At 50.9% G+C, this 24,293-nt stretch overlaps 3 protein-coding genes across 3 annotated transcripts in view; all 3 read left to right on the top strand.

Annotated features, from left to right (window-relative positions):
• LOC135810438 (uncharacterized) overlaps window positions 1-24,293 on the top strand; it is a gene marked incomplete at its 5' end in the record, with an annotated part of 45,586 nt that overhangs the window by 10,687 nt on the left and 10,606 nt on the right. Inside the window, 3 exon segments of the mRNA XM_065323933.1 lie at window positions 6,429-6,525; window positions 13,306-13,479; window positions 18,878-19,026. Of these exon segments, the coding sequence (XP_065180005.1) occupies window positions 13,406-13,479; window positions 18,878-19,026 (223 nt within the window).
• On the top strand, window positions 1,147-3,758 carry LOC135813368 (uncharacterized). Its single transcript, XM_065326733.1, has 2 exons — window positions 1,147-1,481; window positions 2,771-3,758. The coding sequence occupies exons 1-2, from the start codon at window positions 1,147-1,149 to the stop codon at window positions 3,756-3,758; spliced, it is 1,323 nt and encodes a 440-aa protein (XP_065182805.1).
• Window positions 3,899-4,702, top strand: LOC135812394 (uncharacterized). The gene has a single exon (XM_065326010.1). It carries the CDS (start codon window positions 3,899-3,901, stop codon window positions 4,700-4,702), a length of 804 nt encoding a protein of 267 aa, XP_065182082.1.

Here is a 24,293-nt window from a genome sequence, read left to right as displayed (position 1 = left end):
TTGTTGTCTCTTACTTAATTAGGTGATGGCTGTAGCTGGTTTAAAGTTCCGAAGGTAGTACCTATTCTCATGGCGACACTTCGACACAAGCTCACTCCTTTTGTTTAGAGAGAGGTGCTTGGGTGCTTGCGCGATTGCCAATTTTTCCGCCAGGCACAGGTTGCACCTTTTGCTTTTGTTGCTGTAGGCCGCTGCTCTGCGGTGCACCGCCCATTGAATGCTGCATGCCTCAACAAGCTCCAGTGGTTGTCACCTTTCACCACTTGCTGTCATTCACGCTTTGCACTGCCGCTATTTACACTTTGCTTTGTGAGGATATAAACCAAAACTGATCCAGATTTCCAATTACTGTTTTCTGATGATCGCTTAGTGCGTGAAACTCTGAGTAAAAACACTTCCTCTGTCCTCCTATTGTTTGAACCAGCTCTACCACTCGGTATTGAGCACTCTCTTGGACAGCCTGGAACCTCTCTGTTTTTAGATGTCCTAATGTCTGTGGTTCTCGTAGCCATGGCTGACAGTTCAATCCTATTTTAAGCTCGGAGTTGGACTGATGAGGCCTCATTGGCCGAAACAGTCTGGCTGTCTGCATCATTGAGTATTTCGCTCCTCGATTTCGATCTTGTAGAGCACTCTCAATAGGACGCATTTCCGCTGGTTAGCTTTATGCTTTGCCCGCTTCTTCTAGCAGTTTGAGCACTCTCAGCGCTAGTACAGTGCGTATCGGTTATAGCGTGGTCGTGTAAAAGAATATACTGCCTACAAGAATGAACTTTCATGTTTTCATAATCAAAACATGCATTTCATGTGCACATATATTGATGTATTCATGTAATGAATTCAGTTTAGCGTAGGCGCACATCTCGCAACTACGTATCTGCTGCGCTACAGCGCCCTCTACGGTTCTGGCCGCGGCACTTGTTTAGCGCGCCTTGCCGCGACCGGCAAGACCGCCTGCATGCTGTGCATCACATTAATTTATGCGTACGCCATCACAATAATTAATTTAGTTTTGATCGGGTCCGAGTCCGCAACGTGGCACATCTCCTTGCCATTCTCAGTTTTGAGTCTTCTCTGCTTTGGCTCATGCCCGACTTGCATCCTGCTGCCTTTGTCTTTTGCTGACCGAACTGTCATTGCCTAGTCATGTCGGGCACCAGGAAGAGAACCCGTCGCGCAGCACCTAGCCCTGTTCCCGACCCACCTGTTTCTTCGGCTGCGGACCCCGAGCTGCCGAGTAACGCTGCCTCACCACTCGACGGCGGACAATTCAAGCAATTTATATCTGACGAAGTCCAGAAAGCCGTCACCGCCGCCCTGGCAGAAACGGTCTCCCCACTGCTTGCCACCATCGGATCCTCGCAGCCTTCCCCCGCCATGGCCGTACCCACCGGAAATGCTGCGCCAACTGGTCCGGGTGCTGGCTCTCTATCTCATCCACTGAACGTGCCGTCTCACGTGAGAGAGAGGATTTTTGCGAGGTGAGTGTGTTGATTTGAATACACTGTTACCGGAAGCTCTTGGGGCACCAAAGCGTGACACGATTCAGTTGAATTTCAGTGGGTCCAGGACTGTTGAGCTGCTGGATCCCAGCTCTGGCGGGCATGTCGAGAAAGTTCGTAGGCATGTTCACGACCTGGTTACATGGCTAGAAGCCTGGTCCAGATATATGTTCGTACTATGCTCGCACGCACCCAGCCGTTTCTCCGAACTGATGGCATATCAGGCCACCATTGTATCGGCCAACTCCTCATACTATCCGGAGGCCTGGCTCGAATATGACCGGGAGTTCCGTCTGGCAATCTCTCTTGACCCCAGTAAGCGTTGGGACGCCATTGACGGCAATCTCTGGCAACTGAAAATGACAGGCCGCTCACGCCCGCAGTGTAGCACATGCCGGATCACTCACCCTCCATCGGGTAGCCAGTGCCCTTTTCGTGCCTCCCGAGTACCAAACCAGCAGTTTGCACCACGGTCTGCCTACACCAAGTCTGGCAAAGAGATCTGCCGGAATTTCCAGCAAGGTCGATGCTCCAACACCGACTGTAAATTTGCCCACGTCTGCTCCCAATGTGAGGGCGCACATGCCCGCCCCTCCTGCCCGCGTCGCTTCTCCACTGGCAACCAGCGGCAGAACAAAGCTTAATGAACTGCATCTCGATAGTAGCATTCTCCGGACACACCCTACATTCTTTCACACTTGCCGCACACCTATTCACGTTAATCGCCTCCGTTCCTTACTGCGTGCACACCCCGATCAAGCTTTTGTTAAATATGTACTTCATGGCCTTACGTATGGTTTTGACATCGGCTTCAATGGCCCACGCCAAACCAGCATGTTCTCCCCTAACTTACCTTCTGCGAGGATGCATCCCGATTTTATTACCAAATACCTGCAAGAATGTTGCTCCCGCTTTGAACTGCTAGGTCCTTTTTCCTCCTCGCTTTTTCCTTTTTTTCATTGCTCCGGTGTTGGCTGCGTTCCGAAAAAGAACGGCCGCTTTCGTTTAATCCACCATCTCTCTAGCCCAGAGGGTCAAAGTGTAAACGATGGAATTTCACGTGAAGATTTCAGCTTGCATTACATCACTATTGATCACGCGATCGATGCCATTATGCAGTACGGTCGTTCTGCTTATCTTTTCAAACTTGACATTCGGAGTGCTTTCCGCATTGTACCTGTGCGGCAGGAAGACTGGCCTCTGCTAGGTATTCACTGGCAAAACCAATATTATTTCGACACTGTGCTCCCCTTTGGCTTACGCTCCAGCCCTGCCATTTTTAACTCTATTGCCGACTGCCTTGAATGGATTGCTCGCTATGAGTTTTCTATTACTGACCTGCTCCATTATCTAGATGATTTCCTTTGCATTTCTCCATCGGAGCTGGTGGCGAACCAACGTGCTTCAATCCTGCTTCGCTGTTTTAACTATGTCCAAGTCCCCTTGGCACCTGACAAAGTGGAAGGTCCAGCTCAAGTGCTGTCGTTCCTGGGCATCGAGCTGGACTGTGGCAGACTGGAGGCCCGGCTACCAGACACCAAGTTGCAAGATCTCCGCACCTTGCTCGACCAGTATGTCAACCGTGGCGACATGACCCAACGCGAACTCGACTCACTATTGGGAAAACTCTCCTTCGCAGCTCGGGTAATTATACCTGGTCGGACATTCATGCGCCGACTCTGGGATATTTGTCACCGCTACAGTCAGCCACACTATAAGATCAAACTCTCAGTCGAGGCCCTGGAAGACCTGAAGTGGTGGCAACGCCTCCTCTCGCAATGGAACGGAAAGTCCTTCTTTCATATGCCAAATTGGACCCCGTCTCCCGACATCCAATTGTTTACCGATGCCAGCGGTTCGATCGGCTGGGGCGCATGTTATGGCCATCGCTGGATCCAGGGACAGTGGTTGCCGGAACAAGCCGACTACTCCATCGAGTGGAAGGAGATGTTCGCCATTGCCGCAGCTTGCTCCTCCTGGGGCCTTGAATGGCGCAAGCTCCGCATACTCGTGTACTGCGATAACGAAGCCGTAGTGGCATGCCTGTCCAATGGTTGTAGCCGCTCCCCCCCAGTCATGGACCTGATACGACGGCTGTTCTTCATGTGCGCTAACTTTGGCTTCATTCTGTCAGCAAAGCATATTCCAGGATGCACTAACAAAGCCGCTGATGCTCTGTCTCGTTTTAACATGCAGGCGTTTCGCGAGGCGGTTCCGGGAGCTCGGGCGACAGCCGACCTGTTCCAGTCATTCTAACTGCCGCGGACGAATTAGCAGCACGATATGCTGCTCACGCTCTATCCGACAACACCAGACGAACGTATTCCGCCGGCGAATCTAAGTATCTCAAGTTCTGCCAACTTCAAAGATGGTCCCCGTTTCCCGCTTCAGACCTAATGCTGAGTAGTTTTGCTGCCTCCCTAACCCAGTCGGTCAGACCAGTGACTATTAAGGTTTACCTCAGTGCTATCAAGAACCTGCACCTGGAGCTCGGTTATGTCGACCCGACCGAGGGCGCGCACTTCCTCAAGCGAGTGGTACGCGGTATTTGCCGTTGCCATGGAGTAGCCGCTGTCCGCCCCCGGCTGCCAATCACGTTTCCTATTCTCTGCAGTCTGGTTGACACCTGCCTAGCTGCTCCAGCCATGTGCCCTCACGACAAGCGCTGCCTGCATGCCGCTATGCTTGCCGTGTTCTTTGGTTTCTTCAGATGCGGTGAACTGCTAGAAGCACCTACCACGCGCGGCTGTTTGACATTCGAGTCAGGGATGCTCCATGTGCACCTACCACGCTCGAAGACAGACCCGTCCGGGGAAGGTACGACGGTGCTGATCGGGCCAGCGGTGCCGCCATACTGCGCTGTGAGAGCCATGCTCACCTACCTCACTGCAACCGCCTCTGCTCGTCCAGGCAGTGCTGTGTTCATCCTGGCCAACGGGCAACGCCTCAACCGCAGCACTTTTACAGCCCACGTACGCACGCTGCTTAGCACCAGCGGCGTGGCAAACTGGCAGGACTATGCAGGCCACAGCTTCCGTATCGGGGCCGCTACCACTGCTGCCCTTGCTGGCGTCCCCGACCACCAGATCCGCTCCGCGGGACGGTGGCGCAGTGATGCATGCCTACGCTACATCCGGACACCACCGTCATCGGCCCGAACGCTGGCCAGCAAACTATCCTCAGTAAGATCATCTCCCTGACACCGATGTTTCTCAATTCACACAATTCCCTCATAATGAACTATGCTATGCTGCACTGCAATACTGTTGTGTATGGGTATGTACTGGCGGTATGGCGAGTCACTCATAACTGGTCTGCCTTTCTATTGCGGCATTATGGCCTTATGGTCCTGCCTTTCCATTGCGGCAATCACAGCCTCCGGGCTTCTGCCTTCCTGCGGCAATCACAGCCTCCGGGCTTCTGCCTTTCTGCGGCACTCGCAGCCTCACGGGCTCGTGCCTACCTTGCGGCAAAGACCAACCAGTTCCTCGTCACCAGTACTTACCCAACACAACCTAGCCTTATTCGTGTGGTGTATGCCTGTCTGCATGCCGTCTGTGTGCGCGGAATGCTAATGATGTATGCCTGCCTGCATGCCGTCTGCGTGCGCGGAATGCTAATGATGTATTCATGTAATGAATTCAGTTTAGCGTAGGCGCACATCTCGCAACTACGTATCTGCTGCGCTACAGCGCCCTCTACGGTTCTGGCCGCGGCACTTGTTTAGCGCGCCTTGCCGCGACCGGCAAGACCGCCTGCTGTGCATCACATTAATTTATGCGTACGCCATCACAATAATTAATTTAGTTTTGATCGGGTCCGAGTCCGCAACGTGGCACATCTCCTTGCCATTCTCAGTTTTGAGTCTTCTCTGCTTTGGCTCATGCCCGACTTGCATCCTGCTGCCTTTGTCTTTTGCTGACCCACCATCCCACCACTAACCATTAATACTACATTGCATCATTCCTACTTCAAGTACAATAAACCTGGTGGCGAGTCACTCATAACTGGTCTGCCTTTCTATTGCGGCATTATGGCCTTATGGTCCTGCCTTTCCATTGCGGCAATCACAGCCTCCGGGCTTCTGCCTTCCTGCGGCAATCACAGCCTCCGGGCTTCTGCCTTTCTGCGGCACTCGCAGCCTCACGGGCTCGTGCCTACCTTGCGGCAAAGACCAACCAGTTCCTCGTCACCAGTACTTACCCAACACAACCTAGCCTTATTCGTGTGGTGTATGCCTGTCTGCATGCCGTCTGTGTGCGCGGAATGCTAATGATGTATGCCTGCCTGCATGCCGTCTGCGTGCGCGGAATGCTAATTATTCTTACAAGCAATTTTTTCGTACAGTAGAATATATCGGTCCTAAGAATGGACTTTGTGTAGCGAAACATGCCAGATCAGTACAAAGTATATCGCCTGTAGTAATAACATCCGTCCAAAGCAGTTCTGATCTGACTCGCGTTGGGTCGTAGTGCTGCAGGTTCAACTATTGTGGTCATGTAACTCTATTGCATAGCCACATGATAAACCTATCTGACTGTGACCAGCCGCATGCACAGTAGCACTACCTTGTATGTACGATGATCTTCCTGCCTCTGCGCACATGCACACGATATGTCACACTTGATTTATCGTGTGTAAGAAATATCGGAAATAAGAATAGAAAGTCGTTTTTCAAACACCCACGCTATAACCGATACCTACTGTACATCGAGCTGTCCTAATGTCTGTGGTTCTCGTAGCCATGGCTGACAGTTCAATCTTATTTTAAGCTTGGAGTTGCACTGATGAGGCCTCATTGGCCGAAACAGTCTGGCTGTCTGCATCATTGAGTACTTGATACATGTATGCGCATTTCTACACCAGCACCCGGCCACAGCAATGCAACTCTGTCCCTTGTGTATTATGACATTGTGTTTCCTACAGTACCGAATGTTGGCGGCTATCTGCGGCTTTTTTTTTCAGCTAGACTCTTTCGAAACTTCTACCAGACCTTGCCAGCAGAGTGCACCATAACCTTAAGGTTTGATTTACAGTGTGTGTGTGTGTTGTTGTTGTTGTTGTTGTTGTTGTTGTTGTTGTTGTTGCTGTTGCTGTGGCTGTTGCTGTTGCTGTTGTTGTTGCTGTTGTTGTAGTTGTTGTTGTTGTTGTTCTTGTTGGCATGCTAACGCAAGTTTGCAGCCAGCCCAGCGAGCTGGCCCAATTCGCGCGCATGCGCAAGTCACACCGACATGCGGCCTAAAAGATCCCGCGCAATGTCTCTTTGAGGGTTCATTGCTGTTTTTGACTTTCGAGCTTGCAACTCGCAGAACGTTTTGTTCCCACCCTCCCACCTTCTACCTCAACTCGCATTTCTGACTCATACGTGAATATATCCTCTCAACTGGTTTTCCGCATACTGTAAAACATGCAATTTTCGGTGTAACTTTGATTTCGTTGATTTTGGGTGGAGAAACCAGGTACCTAAATCGATGATAAATTACACCTAAAAGGCACAAGAGTATGCACTGTGTGTGAAGGGAAAGCTGGTCACCTAATTCTACATTACACCTGAAACAGGCTGCCAGGTCACTGATACCCAAATGACTACTTTTAACCCTTTCAGTGCTAATGACGAGATATCTCGCTCTGTAAAGTGTGCCTGAACGGCAGATGACGAGATATCTCGCTCTGTAAAGTGTGCCTGAACGGCAGATGACGAGATATCTCGCTCTGTAAAGTGTGCCTGAACGGCAGATGACGAGATATCTCGCTCTGTAAAGTGTGCCTGAACGGCAGATGGCGAGATATCTCGCTACACAGCCCACGCAATAGTACGAAGTGCATAATATGCACTTCCGGTACATATTATAATTATCACTGAACAAACTGTCATTACTCATGTCAACGTTGGCCGATTTTCACAAACGATATACCGTTGGAAAGGTATTGAGCTCAGCTTTTCAGTGATAAAAAGTTCTTTGCGATACGACTACAAAGATTTGAGTGAGCGATGACGGATATAAATGAGCGTTAGCATGCTAACGCGAGTTAGCAGCCAGCCCAGCGAGCTGGCCCAACCTGCACGCATGCGCGAGTCACGTGGGCACGCGCCCTTCAAAATCCTGTACAATGTCTCTTTCATGTCATTGCTGTTTGGACTTTCGAGCGTGCAACTTGCGGAACAGGTGTTCCCGAAACAATTTCCTTGCGAGCCTGACGATCGTAATTCGTATCCAGAGAGGCGAGTTCGTGGACTTTGATTTTCTGTTGGAAGTAACAACGGTAGTTGTCCACTGCCGTCACCAACGCCACCCAGCTTCTCCTCGCTCTACTTGGATCCGTATCGCCGCTCGCCGCCAGCAGGCCGGACCCTACTGGGAGCCCGGTGCAGTGACGACCGCCATATGCGCATGCAGCACCAACAGCAGGTGAACCTGACTGTCCTATACGGGCCCTTCTCGATCGTGTCCAGAGAGGCGAGTTCGTGGACTTCGATTTCCTGCTGCCCGATACAGTTGCAGTCAGTCCAGCTCCGGCGACGTTCCAACTTCGTAGCCCCTCATATGTTGCTCTTCTGGCGCACTAGCATTTATTTGAATCCGAACCCAGAACTGCGCTTCGTAGGCTGCATGACGGTAGCACTTGAGTTGAGACCTGGACAGTGTTCATGAATGGTCTGTGTTCCACTGTTCCTCACCGCGTTTCACGAGTGCCTGTGGACGTATTTGGCCACGATCGTCTCGGCCAATCGCCAGTTTTTGCCACCTAGAAACTGGACGTTATCAATACTCAATCTGTGGACAACTGTTTCGTCCTTTGTGGATTCATCAGCGCAGCACAGAGGGAATTAAGCCGAACCTGATAGCAATGGAAAATAAAATAAATCTCCAAAGCCAGGTTATCAATATCAACTGCGCCTCGCGGTGTACTGGAACAGCGCGACCCGCCTGCCAGCAGTGTAGCTCAGTGCACTCGCCAGCATTTCCGTGCGCATTTCGTCCTACTCACCAGTACAGATCCGCATCACGTACCGCAACCGTATGCCGCTACTACGAGTACGGCGCTTGCACGTGTCAGCTCAGGCAGTGCTACCTCCAGTGCCGACAGGAGCACCCCAGGGCAAAGTGTAAGGCCTCATCAGTAACTGTGTAAGCACTCAGTTTCTCACTTCTCAAAATTACTGGACTCACATCCTGATCCTATGCTCCTGAGGTATGTTGCACATGGTCGTAATTGTGGGGTTGTGGTAGGTTTCATCGGCAACCACTCAACTAACTGGGATCCATTGAATTTAACACGGTCACATGCTAACCCAGATTATATTTCTGCGCAACGATCCGTTTCTTGCAGCAGGCTTGAAACAGCTGGCCGATCCGTTTCTTGCAGCAGGCTTGAAACAGCTGGCCCGTATTCTTCACCTCCTTTCTCGCCTCTGTGCTGTTCCGGCGTAGATGCGGTTCCTAGACGAACGGGAAGTTACACACGACACACCCTTTGTAAAGCCTGGAGGGTCGAAGTGTCAACGATTACATTCCAGCAGACCGTATCTCTCCACAATGTCAAGATGACAATGCTGCAAACATGATTAGACAATTGCTCGCCCCGCTGTATCTTGCTAAGCTCAATGTTAAAAGTGCATTCTGCCGAATTCCCGTCTGCCCGGAGGAGTGGCCCTTGTTGAACCGCTGGCAGGATCAATACTGTTATGAGAGCGTCCTGCCCTTCAGACTGTACTACGTTCCAGGCCAGCTATATGGAACTCTGTCGCATCCGCCAGTGAATGGATTGTGTGCGGGCAGTTCGCACTCCCACGCCTGTTGCATTACGGGGAATACCTCAATTAATGTTACTTCCTCAATGCATGCTCTGGACTTGTGTTACCTCGCCAGCAACTCGCTATTCTGCTCCGAGCGTTTACATACCTCGGTGTTTCTCTGGCCCCAGAAAAAGTGGAGGGTCCAGCTCAAGTCCTGACGTTATTGGCATCTTCCCATTACGGGAAATACCTCGACTAACGTTTCTGTCTCCATGCATGCTCTGGACTTGTGTTAGCTCGCCAGCAACTCGCTACTCGGCGCCGTGCGTTTACATACCTCGGTGTTTCTCTGGCGTCAGCAAAAGTGCTTCCTCGATGTATGCTCTGGACCTGTGTTAGCTCGCCAGCAACTCGCTACTCGGCGCCGTGCGTTTACATCCCTCGGTGTTTCTCTGGCGTCAGCAAAAGTGGAGGGTCCAGCCCACGTCCTGACGTTTATCGGCGTCATCCTGGACACCCGCGCGCTCACATCAGTCTGCCGATGGACGAACTTGCCAAGCTTACGACCTCCTACGGGCCACTCTCAACACAGCTTCAACTACCCAATGTCAACTCGAGTATCTTCTGGGAAAGCTCTCGTTTGCTACAAGAGTGATAGTCCCAGGACGCACATTGCAGATTGTGGTCACTTGCCAACTGGTACCGGCAGCCGTATTACCTGATCAAGCTGTCCGAAGAGTGCCTCAAATACCTTCGCTGATGGCCTGAGCTCCTGGAATAGTAGAACGGCCGGTCCTTCTTCCTACACCCTAAGTGGACGCCGTCCCCCAACTTGCTGCTATTCACTGATGCAAGTGGTACACTTGGCTGGTGCGCAAACAATTGCAACCGGGGATAGGGCAATGGACAGTCAATCAAGCAGACCAGCCAATCGCAAAGAGTGGTTTGCAACTGTGGCAGCACCTGGGAAAGCTAGCGGCACCAGCAGCAGATGCCAATCGATCGGCTTTGCAGCAACTGCGAAAATCTTGCTCATCAGTTGTGGCTATGGCCTGGCGTCATACACCGGCCACTCGTTTCGAATCAGCTGCCGGACTCGATATTCAGAGAGGCGGGAAGGTGGAAAGCCATGTCTGCCCGAGTAACATTCAGAGGCCACCAGCAGCCAAAGCATGGGTGGCTGTGGCAATGGCCTCAGCCCATGATATCGAGTTCCTGTTAGTCAATCGTTACCGAGCTTGCACTGCTTACAAATATCACAGGTAGCTGCACTTTGTGATCCGCTCTGGGAGTGCCGATTTATGGAATATATGCTCTCAACTGGTTATGCATCTCTATATATCTAGCATTTGGCGGCTCTATTCAGAGTCATTGGCGGCTCCATGCGGAGGCATTGGCGGCTCCATGCGGAGTCATTCGGCGTCTCCATGCGGAGTAATTGGCAGCTCCATGCGGAGTAATTCGGCGGCTCCATGCGGAGTCATTCGCTGGCTCCATGCGGAGTCAATTGCCGGCTCCATGCGGAGTCATTCGCCGGCTCCATGCGGAGTCATTCGCCGGCTCCATGCGGAGTCATTTGCCGGCTCCATGCGGAGTCATTCGCCTGCTCCATGCGGAGTCATTTGCGGGCTCCATGCGGAGTCATTTGCCGGCTCCATGCGGAGTCATTTGCCGGCTCCATGCGGAGTCATTCGCCTGCTCCAAGCGGAGTCATTTGCTGGCTCAGCTGCGAGCCATTATACCAGTTGCTCAAATCGGCACTCCCAGCTTAATGCAAAACTCGGTTGCTCTGTTGTGAGGTGGGGGGATGCTAAATGAGCGTTAGCATGCTAACGCGAGTTAGCAGCCAGCCCAGCGAGCTGGCCCAACCTGCACGCATGCGTGAGTCACGTGGGCACGCGCCCTTCAAAATCCTGTACAATGTCTCTTTCATGTCATTGCTGTTTGGACTTTCGAGCGTGCAACTTGCGGAACAGGTGTTCCCGAAACAATTTCCTTCCCACCCTCCCAACCACTAGCTCAACTCATGTTTCTGGCGCACACATGACGGTATCTGTATAGTCCATGAGAATATATGCTCTCAACTGGTTATGCATCTCTATATATCTAGCATTTGGCGGCTCTATTCAGAGTCATTGGCGGCTCCATGCGGAGGCATTGGCGGCTCCATGCGAAGTCATTCGGCGGCTCGTTGCAGAGTAATTGGCAGCTCCATGCGGAGTAATTCGGCGGCTCCATGCGGAGTCATTCGCCGGCTCCATGCGGAGTCATTCGCCGGCTCCATGCGGAGTCATTCGCCGGCTCCATGCGGAGTCATTTGCCGGCTCCATGCGAAGTCATTCGCCTGCTCCATGCGGAGTCATTTGCCGGCTCCATGCGGAGTCATTTGCCGGCTCCATGCGGAGTCATTTGCCGGCTCCATGCGGAGTCATTTGCCTGCTCCAAGCGGAGTCATTTGCTGGCTCAGCTGCGAGCCATTATACCAGTTGCTCGAATCGGTACTCCCAGCTTAATGCAAAACTCGGTTGCTCTGTTGTGAGGTGGGGGGATGCTAAATGAGCGTTAGCATGCTAACGCGAGTTAGCAGCCAGCCCAGCGAGCTGGCCCAACCTGCACGCATGCGTGAGTCACGTGGGCACGCGCCCTTCAAAATCCTGTACAATGTCTCTTTCATGTCATTGCTGTTTGGACTTTCGAGCGTGCAACTTGCGGAACAGGTGTTCCCGAAACAATTTCCTTCCCACCCTCCCACCCACTAGCTCAACTCATGTTTCTGGCGCACACATGACGGTATCTGTATAGTCCATGAGAATATATGCTCTCAACTGGTTATGCATCTCTATATATCTAGCATTTGGCGGCTCTATTCAGAGTCATTGGCGGCTCCATGCGGAGGCATTGGCGGCTCCATGCGGAGTCATTCGGCGGCTCCATGCGGAGTAATTGGCAGCTCCATGCGGAGTCATTCGCTGGCTCCATGCGGAGTCATTCGCCGGCTCCATGCGGAGTCATTCGCCGGCTCCATGCGGAGTCATTTGCCGGCTCCATGCGGAGTCATTCGCCTGCTCCATGCGGAGTCATTTGCCGGCTCCATGCGGAGTCATTTGCCGGCTCCATGCGGAGTCATTTGCCGGCTCCATGCGGAGTCATTTGCCTGCTCCAAGCGGAGTCATTTGCTGGCTCAGCTGCGAGCCATTATACCAGTTGCTCGAATCGGCACTCCCAGCTTAATGCAAAACTCGGTTGCTCTGTTGTGAGGTGGGGGGATGCTAATTGGAAAAAATCAAAAAAATACGCTTCCTGGCCATCAGTTCAAACCTTTTGCTCGCGACTCGCTTTTTTAGGGGATATCCCTTTGCTACCGCACATGCATGTTGGGTATCAAACAAAGCGCTTGGATCTCAGATTTACAGCGCAGTTTGAATCGTGAAGTTTGGTTTAGTTTGAGAGAGATGGCGAGCGAAAATGTATTCTGAAGTTGTTTAGCGATTCTGAGACATGTACGTGCTTCTAGAGCACATAGAAGTGACGCTGGCATGCCTATAGAGCTGAGAACTGCCAGTGAGTATTCGCTTGGCTCAGGCCTTTCCAACAAGCCATACATCGTGGAAATCCACCAATAAATGCAAACACGACGAAAGATTTTGCTCCGCGACGTTCACGCAGGGTCTGAAATAAAACCAAGTGCGCTGAAAGCTTAGCCGGCAGGGGGAAACTAGGCCAGCAGTGAAAGGGTTAAAGTGTACAGGCTGGGGTGGTCGCTACACGAGCAAATTTGTCTGTGCTTGCAAAACCGGCACAAACGGTTCTGGGTTTACAGTAGAAACTGAACCTTCGAACAATTGTTGCAGCCCTAGTTGAAAAACTCCCTTTTCTTTCCACTGATCCAGGTTATCTCATCTTTTTCTGTTTCGCCCATTCCATCGTCATCATAACATTGCGCATGATTCTCCGTTTGACTTGCCATGTAAAATTTAATGAATAAAAGTACAAAGTGGCTTTGCCAGGAGACGATATTGTATTCTGATTTGCAATCGAGGTAGCATGGTGTGTGCTCTTTTTCAGGATAACTCCCGACGGTGCCTGGGACTTACGGAGAGACAAACCTGGAACCCCATCCATTAGCAGTACTACTAAAATTACCATTGAGTATCAGACGAAGAAGATGGGGACCTGCCGGGGTGACATAGAAGACTGTTGGCAGACGACAAGACCTGTCAGTACGATCACCAGATCCATGTAGGTCCACACTGCTCAGTATTTACAGTGTTTACCCTAGTCTGCACACACACACACACACACACACACACACACACACACACACACACACACACACACACACACACGCACACACACACACTCTCTCTCTCTCTCTCTCTCTCTCTCTCGCTCTCTCTCTCTCTCTCTCTCTCTCTCTCTCTCTCTCTCTCTCTCTCTCTCTCTCTCTCTCTCTCTCTCTCTCTCTCTCTCTCTCTCTCTCTCTCTCTCTCTCGCTCGCTCGCTCACTCTCTATCTCGCTCTCCCTCCCCCACCCACTCTTGGTGCGTCTAGGTGGCTATGAAGTCGAGACCCTAGGTCGGCGGAGCTCCCTAAACCTCACCACCACTGCCACGATTCAGGTTGTGCGTGCTTCCCCTAGCTGCATCTCATGTTTGGCATTTAAGTGGTCTTTGTAAAAAATTTTTTTAAAAAACACACACACAGTGACACACACACACACACACACACACGCACACACACACACTCTCTCTCACACACGCACACACACGTGCACACACACACGTGCACACACACAACACTACACCAAGAGCTGACCTCTTCCTCACATCTTATGCCCAAGGAGCTTTCAAACTTCGCTGAACCAAAATTGAAAGCTGTATAATGTTTTCGCTCAAAACCCAGGCATTGGCCAACCCAGGCATTGGCCAACCCAGGCATTGGCCAACCCATGGCCTGGCCCCCCACGGCTGTTACGGGGAGGTCACTTGGCAAGATGGCGGCGACCTGTAGCAACGCCCCTGGCAACAGAGGTCACACAGAAAGCGTGGGTACGCTCATCGCATTTTTCAAATTTTCATGATCATTTCCGCAGAAAGAATAGGTTCTGTCACTTCGAATACTTGAAATAGTACTTTTATGGATTTCGTCTCTTCAGTCTCTTGCTCGTCAAAAAATGTTGTTGGAGGCGGCTGTGCTCCGCGAAGTGCAACGGATACCGCTCAGTAGCAGATAAAGGAGATGTGCTTCGCAGGACTCTTTCGCAAAATGACGACCTGCGCCTCGGATCGGAGGAGAACTTTTTGTCAAGTTTACTCAATCTCCGGACAGCTATAGCTGTTTCGACCTTGTTCGGTCTCATCAGCGGAGTTCACAGTGTGTGGCCGAACAGATCAGCAAGAATTAATTTCGACCTTGTTAGGTCTCATCAGCGGAGCTCAGAGTGTGTGGCCGAACAGAGCAGCAAGAATTAATTTCAACCTTGTTAGGTCTCATCAGAAGAGCTCAGAGTGTGTGGCCGAACAGATCAGCAAGAATTAATTTCAACCTTGTTAGGTCTCATCGGAGGAGCTCAGAGTATGTGACCGAACAGATCAGCAAGAATTAATTTCAACCCTGTACAAGGAAGGACATGGCACTCGAGAAGGTGAAGCTTAGGAGTCACATTGCCTAACTTGCGTGCCAGAACCTCCGCTCTGCAGGTGGCCATGAAGGTGTGGATGGCATCACCCAGAACCTGCCTTGTTGCTGTTGTAAAAACCAGCTTGCCGCTGAACAGCTTGCAACATGCTGCATACTCTGTGAAGAGTCTCGAGTAGCGATCTCTCAAGGACTTTGCCTGGGCAAGCAGCTGAACCTCGCCGCTGTCCGCAGGTGTGCGGCTCTGCACGACTGTAAGGGGAACAGAAGTGAGGGCAGCAATGACATCCGGTTTCAACGCACGGTGTATGTGGTTGCCGACAAATGCTCCGGAGTGATATGCTTGCCGCATTATTTGGTACTGTGGCAGTACTGCTTCCAAGGAAGTTACACACGGGCCAGCTGCTTTCTTTAAATCTTTTACTGTTAATTTCTCATGCTCTTTTCTAGCCACATCACCTCTCATTCATCAAATTGAGTTCCTTTTCTTTCTCCTTCCATAGGAAGTGCAGATTTGATGGCACAGTCTGCAAGCCAGCAGCCACTACTTCCTGCTGCTGAATGTGCAGCATCACACACTGCAGCTGCCTAAGAATGCTTTGTGCTTCTGACTGTAGGTGTAGTTGTTGTGTTGCTGTGTCGTGTACATTCTTGTAGCGTCACAAACTGCAGCTGACTAAGAATGCTTTGTGCTTCTGACTGTAGGTGTAGTTGTTGTGTTGCTTTGTCGTGAACGTTCTTGTAGGCCTTGATAAGTGCTGTAAACGCTGCAGAGTCACCGTCATCTGCAGCAAGAAACATACATTTGCTCAGTGCAATATCGATTTGATGTGCGTCAGCACAAAGTGCACCGTAAATCCAGGGATAAATCCCTAGATCTAGGTGGAGGACAGGAATATACACGTCTTGCAACTTAACAGGAAGAATGGCTTTTCTAATCACGTTGTTGTACCGCCATGCGTGCTGCAAGTTGGCACCTGCTGCAACGAACTCTGTATTTAAATTAAAGCGTTCCGGCAGCAAGTCAGCAATTGCTTTGTATGGCGATGATGCAATGTCGTACAGTTTCATCAGGGGAATATCCATGCCAATTGTTGCATCGTCTAAATGCAGACTGGATGAGGCTGGAGCTACATGCATATTCATATGCATGGCTTTTTTGGTCATCACACAACACATTAATACTCAGCACAGATTCAATGGCTTTCGCATGATCTCTCACAAGGTGCTGAGTTCCACGGCTAGTACTACACAACTTTTCACCGCCTAACCTGCATACCAGCTGTAACTTTTCTTGGTGTTTTTCCATTCCAAATCCACTGAATAAATAACAATTTCCACTAAATGTTGCTAGAGATTTGGACCCAGCAGGGCCAACAAGGAATCAGCGGTGCCCCAGCAGTAACAAAAAACAGCTACACAGATACTCTTCTCCTCGACAAAGCTACCCTTGACGTGACGAAAACTCGTTGAGCACCTCAAGGAGGCAACAAACTTCGGCGACTAGAACGATCGAACGGCAACAACTTCAGAGACAAATTTCCATGAATGGCTTTTCTCAGCGAAGGAAAGCTCAAATTCACTACTTTTTTCTTTGGCGAAGCATGGTCAGGATGTTGCGCAACTGTAGCCGCGAGGACAGCTCGACACGGTGATCAGAAGTGGTGCTTTGGAGACCCAACTGAGCAGAGATTGCGTTCAAAATACACCTCCTTGAGTACAAATTTTGAACGTTGAGAACGGGAAAGTCCCGGGAAGCGCCATCTCCTGTACAAAAACCAAGTGGGCCCGTTTTGTACTGTCGTAACAGCCGTACCCAGGCATTGGCCAACCCAGGCTTTGGCCAACCCAGGCTTTGGCCAACCCAGGCATTGGCCAACCCAGGCATTGGCCAACCCAGGCATTGGCCACAGTGGCTGATGTTGACGAACCCGGAGCCCAGTTTGCTCACGACAAAAACTCACACGACAACGTTGATCTGTTCTTATTGTCAACTAACTTTGATAACTCGTCGCGAAAACAGAGAAAATGCAAACCTCTCACGGCTGAGGTAAAAAGAACTCCCTTTTCATTATCAGTGCAAGAACACAAATAGTAGTGAAAGAAAAACATAATAGAGCAAGGCAGTCGCGGGTACTCCATATCGGGATCTAGTAGAGTACTTGAGGGTACGCTACTGTGCATGACCAGTGGCGTGCACCGAGTCTTGAAAGGGGGGTTTCTAGAGTTGGTAATTTTTTTCTGGAGACCCACTGTATAAGCATGTATTTGTGCACATGCGCATGCGCATCCCCCGAACATCCCGTCGGAGATAACGGCGAGGGCTAGGGAGGAGACTAGGAGGGGGGGGGGGGGGGAGGGGGACTCAAGATCAGGGGTGCAGGGTACCAATGAACACTGGTACATGGTGCTGATGAGATGCGGGGCTCGTCCGACTGCTATCATCAGATCATGCCGGCACAAACGCGTCTGAGAGGGAACCAGGTACAGGGGTAGAAAGGACAGAAATGGGAGTAATGAGGAAAAATGGAGGGAGGGGACGATGTTACATGGAAATGTTGGTAGATCTACATGTGCATGTATAACCGGTAGCAGAAAAAACGGGTACGGGTTACCTTTTACATACAAGCACTTCAAAAAGTATTTGCAAAGACGGGGCAAATTTAAAATGTACTCAAATACACTGTACATGTTTGTCATATTGAACCCGTAAAAGTTTTATAGGCCTAGCCGCCCAGGCTACATGTATACACTACAGTCTATAAGTATAACACTATGTCTATGGTACTTCACTAATCCACTCCATGCAGGCATGTTTGTTTCATCAAAACACTGCTTACATTCGACATGTCTTTCTTTCTGTTCTTATGACGAAGTTTTCGGCATGTATTGGCAATGTTCCACATGATTTCAATAAAGAGTTATGGACCTTGCTTCGATGGAAGCTCGCGGGAGAAAAGCGAAGCCCCGAGCCCTTGAGTCGCGGCCGGAGCTGCGCTTCGTTCTGAAGCAGCGCAAGTGGATCATGGACGCACATTTTTACGTCTTCCAGTCGACAACGTTTTTGACGAACATCTCTGCTGCGCACATGAGCGAGAACGAAAGGCTGTCATCTTGATTTGAGTCAACAGTTTGGAAGGAGATATCGTCAATCATATCCTTGAACTGACTTGCATCGCGCGTGCTTGACTCAAATTTCGAGACAAAACGGATTTCTTGAACGTCATCGCCAATCCAGGAGCGAACCAGAGCTAGAGATCGATCTCTCTGTGGCTACTCTCCACTGAAGAAAGAGAGAATATTGTATTTCGAACTGCATGCAAAGCAACTCTCTCTCTCACTTCGAAATAAGGACATAGTCACTGTACTGTAAACTGCCCGTCGATCGACGCGTATGCAGGATAACCAATCCAGTACGAGCGTAGGCACGCTTTTCCTTTGGCAAGATTGCCCGAAAAAAGGTGGTTTCCAGACACCAAAAAACTCATACGGTGCACGCGCCTGATGACACATCTAGATATGGGATGAATCCTCAAAGGGATACCGTAACGGATAGTCTAGATCTATAAAGAGAAGAGTACAAATAAGAGAACAAGCATGCACAATGGGTACACACACCCATACAAGATAACACTACATACACTACGCTACGGAGGGGGAAGGAGCAGCAACTATTGCTATCGATAAATGTAACTACTATACACGAGCAGCGTACAAAGCTTGCAACACGGACATAATACACGTGCAATTGTTGCATAGTAGAACAATGCCCGTCGCGCACCAAAAGAAGCAGAACTAAGTGCTAAATAGAGGCTCTTCTTATCCGTGGCAGTCACTTTCTGTTTCTTATGATTTTCTCATTTTACATTCTCCTTCACTGCCTAAAAATAGTCAAGACGATGTTTTACCCATAAGTTTTCTGGCGCAAATTTCATTTCCTTGTTGTTGTTGTTGTTGTTGTTGTTGTTGTTGTTTTGTTTTGTTGTTGCGTGTAACACAGCAATGTCACTTCAGTATGGACACCCATTACACTTGGTCCCTTTGGCACATTTACACCACCAGCGAGCGGCGGAAAGATCAAACTCACAGTGTCAGTGACACGAGAGACTTACGTGGATGACGTAGAGATGGCAGGTTGTGGCACACAGAGTAAGGCTCAATGATTGTGCGTGTGCGAGTGCGTTTGTTCCTGGCATATCCGCAGAGCGTTAGCCAAAGTTTTTAGTATGTACAAGAAGAAAAGAGGACCGAGGAGCTACAAGTGTCAGGCTATAATATCCACTATTCATCTCATGCAGAACGTCAGTATCGTTATTCAGTGTCGTACAATGTTACTGCGTGAGTTGATTGTAAAGTAACTGGTGGTGTTGGTGGATATTCTAGCCTAATTTGTAGCTCCTTGATTCTCTTTTTTTATTTATTAAATGGCCATGCGTGTCCATGTCACTGTCCACACATCGCACATAGCACACAGCATGATAAAATCGGTTGTGGCAACAAACGCGATTAGGCCGGCTGCAGGGACGCCGTAATGTCGCACTTGCCCCAGCACCATTTAAACAATTCCCTTTGGCAGTTCACGGCACGAACTTCAACAAAGCCCCGTGAATGCGTACCAGGGGAAGGCTAGACAGCATGTCTCTAGACATCAATAGGCATCGTATGAAAAGCCAGTCAATAGCACTAAAGAGCGAAAGCCTTTGTCACAGTTCGGTTTCACTCGCGCACCGGGCCCGAGCTGGTAGCACAAACAAACGCCGGACGCGAGCTGGCAGCACAAACAAACGCCGTACTCACACGAGACCGTTGGGCCAACGGATGGCCACAGCCATCAAAAACAGGAACAAACCCATCCACGGCTCTTTCTTTTGCTAGCTGTGCTGCTGCGTGCATCCAACTGTTTTGCAATTTCTCTTGCTAGCTTAGTAGCTGTGCTGCTGCGTGCATCCAACTGTTTTGCAATTTCTGCGCTCCGAGCCAGGAAAACGCAGGACAAGACGAGGGCTGATAGTAAAAGCCCAGCGAGTGCAGATGCGATGCACGGACAATGAGAGCTATTTCGATGTCGAAAAAGAAATGAACGAGCTCGAAAGATCATATGAGACAGCGGAAGGCGGAAGGGACGATCACAGATCTAGCTGGTTTATACGAAGCAGAGAGCTGCTCAGCAATGCGAGAGAGAAGGATAAGATGATTAGTGAGCTGGAAGTACTCCAGAGGCAATTTGACGAAGCGACGGACTTGGCGTTTGAAATTGTAAGAACAACTCACCGCGTGATAGTCGCCTCAGCTGAAACGCAGCAGTATACCGGTAATTCGCATCAACAGTGCCGCGATGAAGCCAGGGAAGTCGGCGGCTGGAGGCCAGGACATGTTTACAGCAATGAACCGTCTGCAGGACCACGGCTTGGGTTTGAGTCACAGCCGGGATTGCTGGCCAGATCGCTACAACAACGAGACGTGGACAGGTCCGCCAGCGGAGATGCAACAAATGCAACTGATCAACAACTACGTTTTGACACGGATGACCGCACAGCAGTAACAGGGCATTCAATTATTTCAACAGCTACTGGTACACATGGTACTGGTGGTACCATCCCAGAGGTCACCAGCGCAGCGCTGTCCAGTCCAACAGTCATTGGCCAGTATACAGATGGTTGCGCAACATGTAACAGTGACCATGACAAGTGCCACTACATGTACCACAGTAAGTGTCAATGATGGTGTGAGTGTTCTTGCTAGGCCTGCTACTGCAAACACAACTACCTCAGGCAGTACATCTGGTAGTAGTTCTAGGTTACTGGTCCTACATTACCCTTGGGCAGTACTGGCAGTAGCAATGTTCTTCCAAGCAATTCTGTATACTCAACCAGTACGCATAGTGTGAATACTGCAGTGAATACTAAGTACAGTGTTCGTACACAGGCTAATCCACACTCTTTCAGAAAGCCTCCAGTGTCAATGGCAGCGCCCCAGTCATGTATCCAGTGGCAGGCACCGCCTATGAGCACAATGTCAATGGCTTCTAAAGGTACTAATGTATATGGGCATACCGACCAACCACAGATGTCTTCCGGGTACATGCAACAGCCAAGGGTTATGCAACACCATCCAATATTGGAAATCAAATGTATGCAACAGGGCTACCTCAAATGCAACAAAACCAGGCTCGTGCAGAGCCATGGAAGCAGCTACAACGAGTTGGCATACCGATATTCAGCGGTGACAAACGTACGTTTGAGTCATTCCGAGAAGCTTTCGTGGCATGTGTAGATAGTGCACCCGCCACCCCTCAGTACAAGCTGTTGCAATTGAGGCAGTATTTGGCAGGAGAAGCACTGACAGCCATCGAGCGATTTGGCTACCGTCACCATCAGCCTATGACGCAGCTAAGAAGTTGCTCGAGCGCAAGTATGGCGGTGAGCGTCGCCGTGTGGCTTTACATATTGAACGCGCACAGCCACTTGACCACATCGATGGGTCTGCAACCAGTGGTACCTCCACGTGCACAGCCAACACTCCCAACAGTAACAGCAGCAACAGCAGCACAGCGGGCTGGTCGAGTCTCTGTTGATGTTGTGGTGCCTGAGCGCCACATGCGCGACAGCCTGGAAACGACTGCACCAATTCTGCAAACTAGTCGGCACCAAGGTGATTACAGACACCATCATGCTAGCGTTTGTAGCCTACCTGGCACGTCAACATGCCGCGTCAAACGTCCGCTTGTATGTGTCGGCGATCCGGGCAATTGCCAAAGAAAATGGCAAAGATCTCTCTTCGCGAAGAGGGGACCTCGCAGTTAAAGGAGTGGCACGCGCACAGGCCAACCGAACTAAGAACGCCAGCAAGCCAATCCTCCGGCCTCACATGGCAGCTATGCGCAACGCCCTGATTAGGTCTAATCTCAACGCTACCGACCGAGCCATGGCATGGGCAGCCATTTGCCTGGGCTTCTTCGCCTGTCTCCGGGCAAGCGAATACACTTCCACAACCGCCACAACCATGTCAGACGGGGGCCTCCGAACAAATGACCTCTCCATCACGCCGCAGGCCATACATGTCACAATCAAGAAGTCCAAGACCGACCAACTCGGCAAGGGTCACTCCATCCGGCTCACAACCACCAACTCAACGGTTTGCCCGGTCAGAGCCATGCATACCTATCTCTCCAGACGCCCCAACCTGCCCAATAGACCACTGGTCGTCGAAAGCTGTGGCAATTTCCTGGCTGCACAAAGACTCACACGTCTAATCCGTCAGCTCCTGAGCAGCCCAGGGTACCCACCGAACCAGTATCCACTGCACGGCCTCAGAGCCGGACCCGCAACCACAGGAGCATTGAGCGGCTTCACCGAATCCGAGATCATGAAACTCGGCAGATGGTGAAGTGCCTGCTGCAAGCACTATGTCCGCTGTGGAAAGTAACTGTTCACCGTCCGCAGGCGCGCAAGCGCGCACAACCACATACACGCACCCGCATACACATACACACGCACGCACGCACGCGCACACCCACATGCATGCACACACGCATGCGTACGCGCACCCGCACTCTGACACCGTGCAAGCATGCACGCATGCACACACGCTGCGCACCCGCTGGTACGCCCACTCGCGGACGCACGCACTCACGTTCTAGCACTGACTGTGCACGCACGCTTCTGATACTTATGAGAAGCTATCTGCTCCACTTAGTTGCGGTGCTATTGCTCTCACCTATGGCACCATGCCACCCATAGCTTTTGCGACTGCATGCGATTCAAACCCTTATCAGTGTCACTAAGGGAATACAAACATACGAATGGCATGCATTCGAACTACATGCATGTAGCTGAAGCGCTTGAATACCATACTAAGGTCATTCAGCTGACCAACGCGGAATTTGGGGGCATTCAGCGGCTTGGTCTGATTCCTAGCTTGTTGGTAACCGGCTTGAGATTTCCAAGGTTGCTATGACAACGTGCAGTCATGCGCAGGGCCACCCAACATGCATTTGGGGGCCCAGGAAAGACAGAAACACGTTGCTAGGCAACAGCAAGAGCGCTTGGCGAGTATCACGCTACTCATGCAGCGCGCACGTTGGCGTAGGGTATCACGCTACCCTTGTGCTGCGTAGGGTATCACGCTGCCCTTGTGCTGCGTAGGGTATCACGCTACCCTTGTGCTGCGTAGGGTATCACGCTACCCTTGTGCTGTGTAGGGTATCACGCTGCCCTTGTGCTGCGTAGGGTATCACGCTACCCTTGTGCTGCGTAGGGTATCACGCTACCCTTGTGCTGTGGGGTACCACATTGCCCATCGCTGGAATCAGACCCGCGCCCCGGGGGCTGGCGCAAGCGCACACAGCCACACCCACATACACGCACCCGCATACACACGCACGCACACCCCCACGCATGCACACACATATGCATGCACGCGTACGCGCACCCGCAGTCTGACACCGCGCAAGCACGCATGCAGGTACACACGCTGGTACGCCCATTCGCGGACGTATGCACTCACGTTCTAGCACTGACTGTGCACGCACGCCTCTGATACTTATGATAAGTTACCTGCACCCTCAGTTGCTGTGCTATAGCTCCCACCTGAGGCATCATGCCACCCATTGCTTTTGCCGACTACATGCGATTCAAACCCTTATCAGTGTCACTAAGGGAAAACAACCATACGAATGGCACGCTACGTACATGTAGCTGAAGCGCTTGAATACCACACTAAGGTCATTGGGCTGACCAACGCAGAATTTGGGGGCATTCGGCGGCTTGGTCTGATTCCTAGCTTGTTGGTAACCGGCTTGAGATTTCCAAGGTTGCTATGACAACGTGCAGTCATGCGCAGGGCCACCCAACATGCATTTGGGGGCCCAGGAAAGACAGAAACGCGTTGCTAGGCAACAGCAAAAGCGCTCGGCGAGTATCACGCTACTCATGCAGCACGCACGTTGGCTTAGGGTATCACGCTACCCTTGCGCTGCGGGGTTCCACATTGCCCCTCGCTGGAATCAGACCCGCGCCCCGGATACCTTGCGCTGGCCTCCTGACTGCCAAACTCAACCAACTTGTGCGCTGTGACTGGGGTTGTGCATGTATTAGCAACATAATGCGGCCCAGGTCGGCAGACTTTCAATTAGCCAAGCGAGCTACTCAGGCCAGGGTGCATCATCACTATTCGCAGCACTTATCGTCCATGCAGCAGTCGGGTTAATGTCATACAAGAACGGGGACTACAGTGCAAGGTCCGAATAGTGACCACCGTGGCATACGCACGTTTTCATGCACGTACCACACGCATTACAGCGCGTTATATTCCATTTCGAAAAGATCAGCAATCAGGTTCTGGCCTTCAAAAAAGTATGAAGATCACGCACATAATAGACATAGTATTTTACTGTTTACGCTAAGTCCAACGGTCCT

Source organism: Sycon ciliatum, chromosome 1 (assembly GCF_964019385.1).
Source record: "Sycon ciliatum chromosome 1, ocSycCili1.1, whole genome shotgun sequence".
In the NCBI taxonomy this organism is placed as follows: Eukaryota; Metazoa; Porifera; class Calcarea; order Leucosolenida; family Sycettidae; genus Sycon; species Sycon ciliatum.
The sequence above is the reverse complement of the archived record's forward strand: the minus strand, read 5'-3'. Positions and strand labels throughout refer to the sequence as shown.